The sequence below is a fragment of the Drosophila suzukii genome, chromosome 3 (genome assembly GCF_043229965.1).
Source record: "Drosophila suzukii chromosome 3, CBGP_Dsuzu_IsoJpt1.0, whole genome shotgun sequence".
In the NCBI taxonomy this organism is placed as follows: domain Eukaryota; kingdom Metazoa; phylum Arthropoda; class Insecta; order Diptera; family Drosophilidae; genus Drosophila; species Drosophila suzukii.
Window position 1 is genome coordinate 70,351,156 of NC_092082.1, and position 2,950 is coordinate 70,354,105.

At 40.5% G+C, this 2,950-nt stretch overlaps 1 protein-coding gene across 1 annotated transcript; it reads right to left on the reverse strand.

Annotated features, from left to right (window-relative positions):
* Positions 1-1,384: 1,384 nt before the first annotated feature.
* Recs1 lies at positions 1,385-2,346 on the reverse strand. The gene has a single exon (XM_017084213.4). The coding sequence runs from the start codon at positions 2,286-2,288 to the stop codon at positions 1,497-1,499; it is 792 nt and encodes a 263-aa protein (XP_016939702.3). The 5' UTR covers positions 2,289-2,346; the 3' UTR covers positions 1,385-1,496.
* Between the last annotated feature and the right edge of the window lie 604 nt (positions 2,347-2,950).

Sequence of the window (2,950 nt, forward strand, 5' to 3'; positions counted from 1 at the left end):
AAGTTTCCCAGTGAATGGGAAACTACGGGTGGGTGGTAAAACGGTGGGTGGGCGGAAAATCCTCATGACTCCACGTTTTCGCATTACACATGAGCGAGTGTATTTGTGAGAGCCACATGTTTTACATGAATCACAGTTAGTTTCGGGACGCTTTTCCACTTTTCATGCCGGCGAGCGGGAAATGTGTACATAAACCACAGACGTGACAACAAAACTGCGGGCGCCCTTCTGCGAGTGTCCTGCGAAAAGTGACAGAAGCATTGACAGGAAACAGAACTGTCCTTACACAAACACAAATAATGCCGGATCACACAGGAACAAATGCAAAGCCAAGCGAATGGAACGCAGCCAAGGGAAACTTTTGTGGCCAAGGATCATGGTCATGGTCGCCCGAACAGATAAGTTGAGATAAGGACCCTTCGATTCGGCTTCGGATCCTCATGTGAATGTCGATGTGGCTGTGGCTGCCAACTTTTATTGATGGTCGACCGCAAAGTTTAGGGGTCATTTCTCTCGAGACGGACCATGACCTTTCCAGAGTTGTCGTTTTATTGAACTAGTTGCGAAAGTGATTCAGTTTGGCTAAGGAAATTGCATATTCCAAGTTTTAGTTGTATTTCTTATTCCTAACATCTCAAGAAGCATTGACTTTCATATTTTAGGAACCATTTTAATAAGAATGACTTAAAATCTTCAACAATTTAAAATAAGAGACTGCTGTTGCAGTATTTACAATTTGAGAAATATCATATCATGTTAAATACAATTTAAGGATCTACTACTTTCAGTTAAATAGTATAATATGATAATATCTGTATCTCAAGAAATCGTAGCTAAAAGTAACTTATGTTCAGTAGCATTTTAGTTGTGCTATTACCTGGATATATTTGTTAAATTGAGTCCTTATCAGAATCAATGGAACCGCACAGCACCACTGTTATCCCTATCAGGATCTGAATCTGGAATGGAATGGTGTTTATGCTGGTTTTGTTTGCTTGGCCAACTGTCAAGCTACTGTCAATTGTTAATTAAATGTATACCCTTGGCAGCTGCTGCCGCCGAGTTCACTTGATTTGTTTGACCAGGATATAGCTACCTAGTATGTACATATATATATCGTCTGGGGGTTTTTCGGACCGGACCTCCTGTCACACAAACCCAGTGGAGTCCACACTTTTGCAGATACATTTATTGCCAAAGTTTGCCAGGACAGCATATAATTTGTGTAAGCTTTATGTTAATGTTGTTACGTCCTTGACAGTTTTATTGCTCGAACTAATAACTTAATTGACATTTGGAAATCGGGGGTGGTGAGGTGGGCTTTGCACCTGTTGTGCCGTAATGTTCGTAATTTATGAACTGAAACATAAATAATCGGCTCAAATTGATGCTGCACAATTTGATTTATTAATTTTCGACATTGAATCACTGAAGTGAATAATCCGATAAATGCCGGAAAGTATGCCGTGTATTTGGGATTTGTGCGGATATCACCATCAGTCGGCTCCGCCCAAAACTTGCAAAATGTCCATAAATACGTTTATCACATCCATGTAGAGATTGAGGGCGGCGAATATGTACTCCTCGGGACTTATGGAGAACCTATGCCTGCCGCCCATCATGAGTTGTGTGTCGTAAACCAAGTAAATGGAAAAGAGCAGGGCACTCAGGCAGGCGTATATGGTGGTGAAGAGACCCTCGCCCACGAAGATGGTCATAATCCCGAAGAGCAGCAGGACCAAGAGGCAGCTCATCAGGATGCCACCCATCATGGTGAAGTCGTAGCGCGTCTGCAGGGCGAAACAAGTGAGTCCCAGGCAAACTGCCGTCGTAATAACCACGGCCAGGAAAATCTCCTTTGGAGCATATCTGCAGGATGCCACGCCCAGTAAAAGGGATTCGGATATGGTAAAGATCGCCAGCAAGATGAAGTTCGTTGGAGTCCGCCGCCGGAGATTCTCATTGCAGGCCAGAACTACCAAGGCAATAAGGCCTAGAAACAAGGCACCCAGAAAAATCAAGGTGTTCTCGGTCACAGTCTGTCGCACCTCCTTGTCGTAGTTGAAACCCACTATGAACACCAGCGAAGTAACCAGTTGGACCAGCAAGATGAGGTACACCTTTCGCATGAATCCCCGCCGGATGCTGGCGTTACAGAATTCGGCACTCTTGTCCTGACCCTCTGGGTCCATGTCCGAGCCGTAGGCCGGATATCTTCCCAGGGGAATGCACTCCGCCTGATGGCTTCGGTTTCCATACTGCTGTGCTGGTTCTCCGACAGCCAGCATTGTGAGCTTGGTTATTTCTTTATAAGCAACTCAATAAAATAATATCAAAAAACCGAATGTGCCTGGTACTTTGTACTTGACAGAAGAATCAATGGTGGAAAAAATATACATCATGACTATCAATAACTTAAAACAACGTTTGTTTTTCTGTTTTTATAGATAATTCTTAACATAATAAATAGTTTTTAAGCATTTTGAAAAAAGATAAGATTTATTAGGTCATGAGAGGAATAAATGCGTCGCGTTAACTGGTTTCTATATTTTCTCATTAAATTGTTTGATTTATTTTAATTTATTTATTTAATTAAATTTATGATATGCCAAAAGTACTCATTAAGATAACATAACAGTTTAAAGAAAAAATGGTAAAGCTTTTAGGCAACAGTGGTTTATTTTATTAGGTCTGACGTTCTTATCTGAGTTGAAAATGTTCTTAAAAATAGAACGACATTTTTAAGTTGAAAATGTTTATATTTTGCTCGAATCAAGTTAAATTGCCGGTATTTATGTACAATGTATATATATCTCAACAAATAAACTATTAGTTCAGTCCGAAGTGTATACTTGTCAAAAAGTTGTTTAATAAACTCAATATAACATTTCTCTTTCACCATTTCATTCTAATATTGAGTACATTGATGCCAAAATGTACTTACACGGTT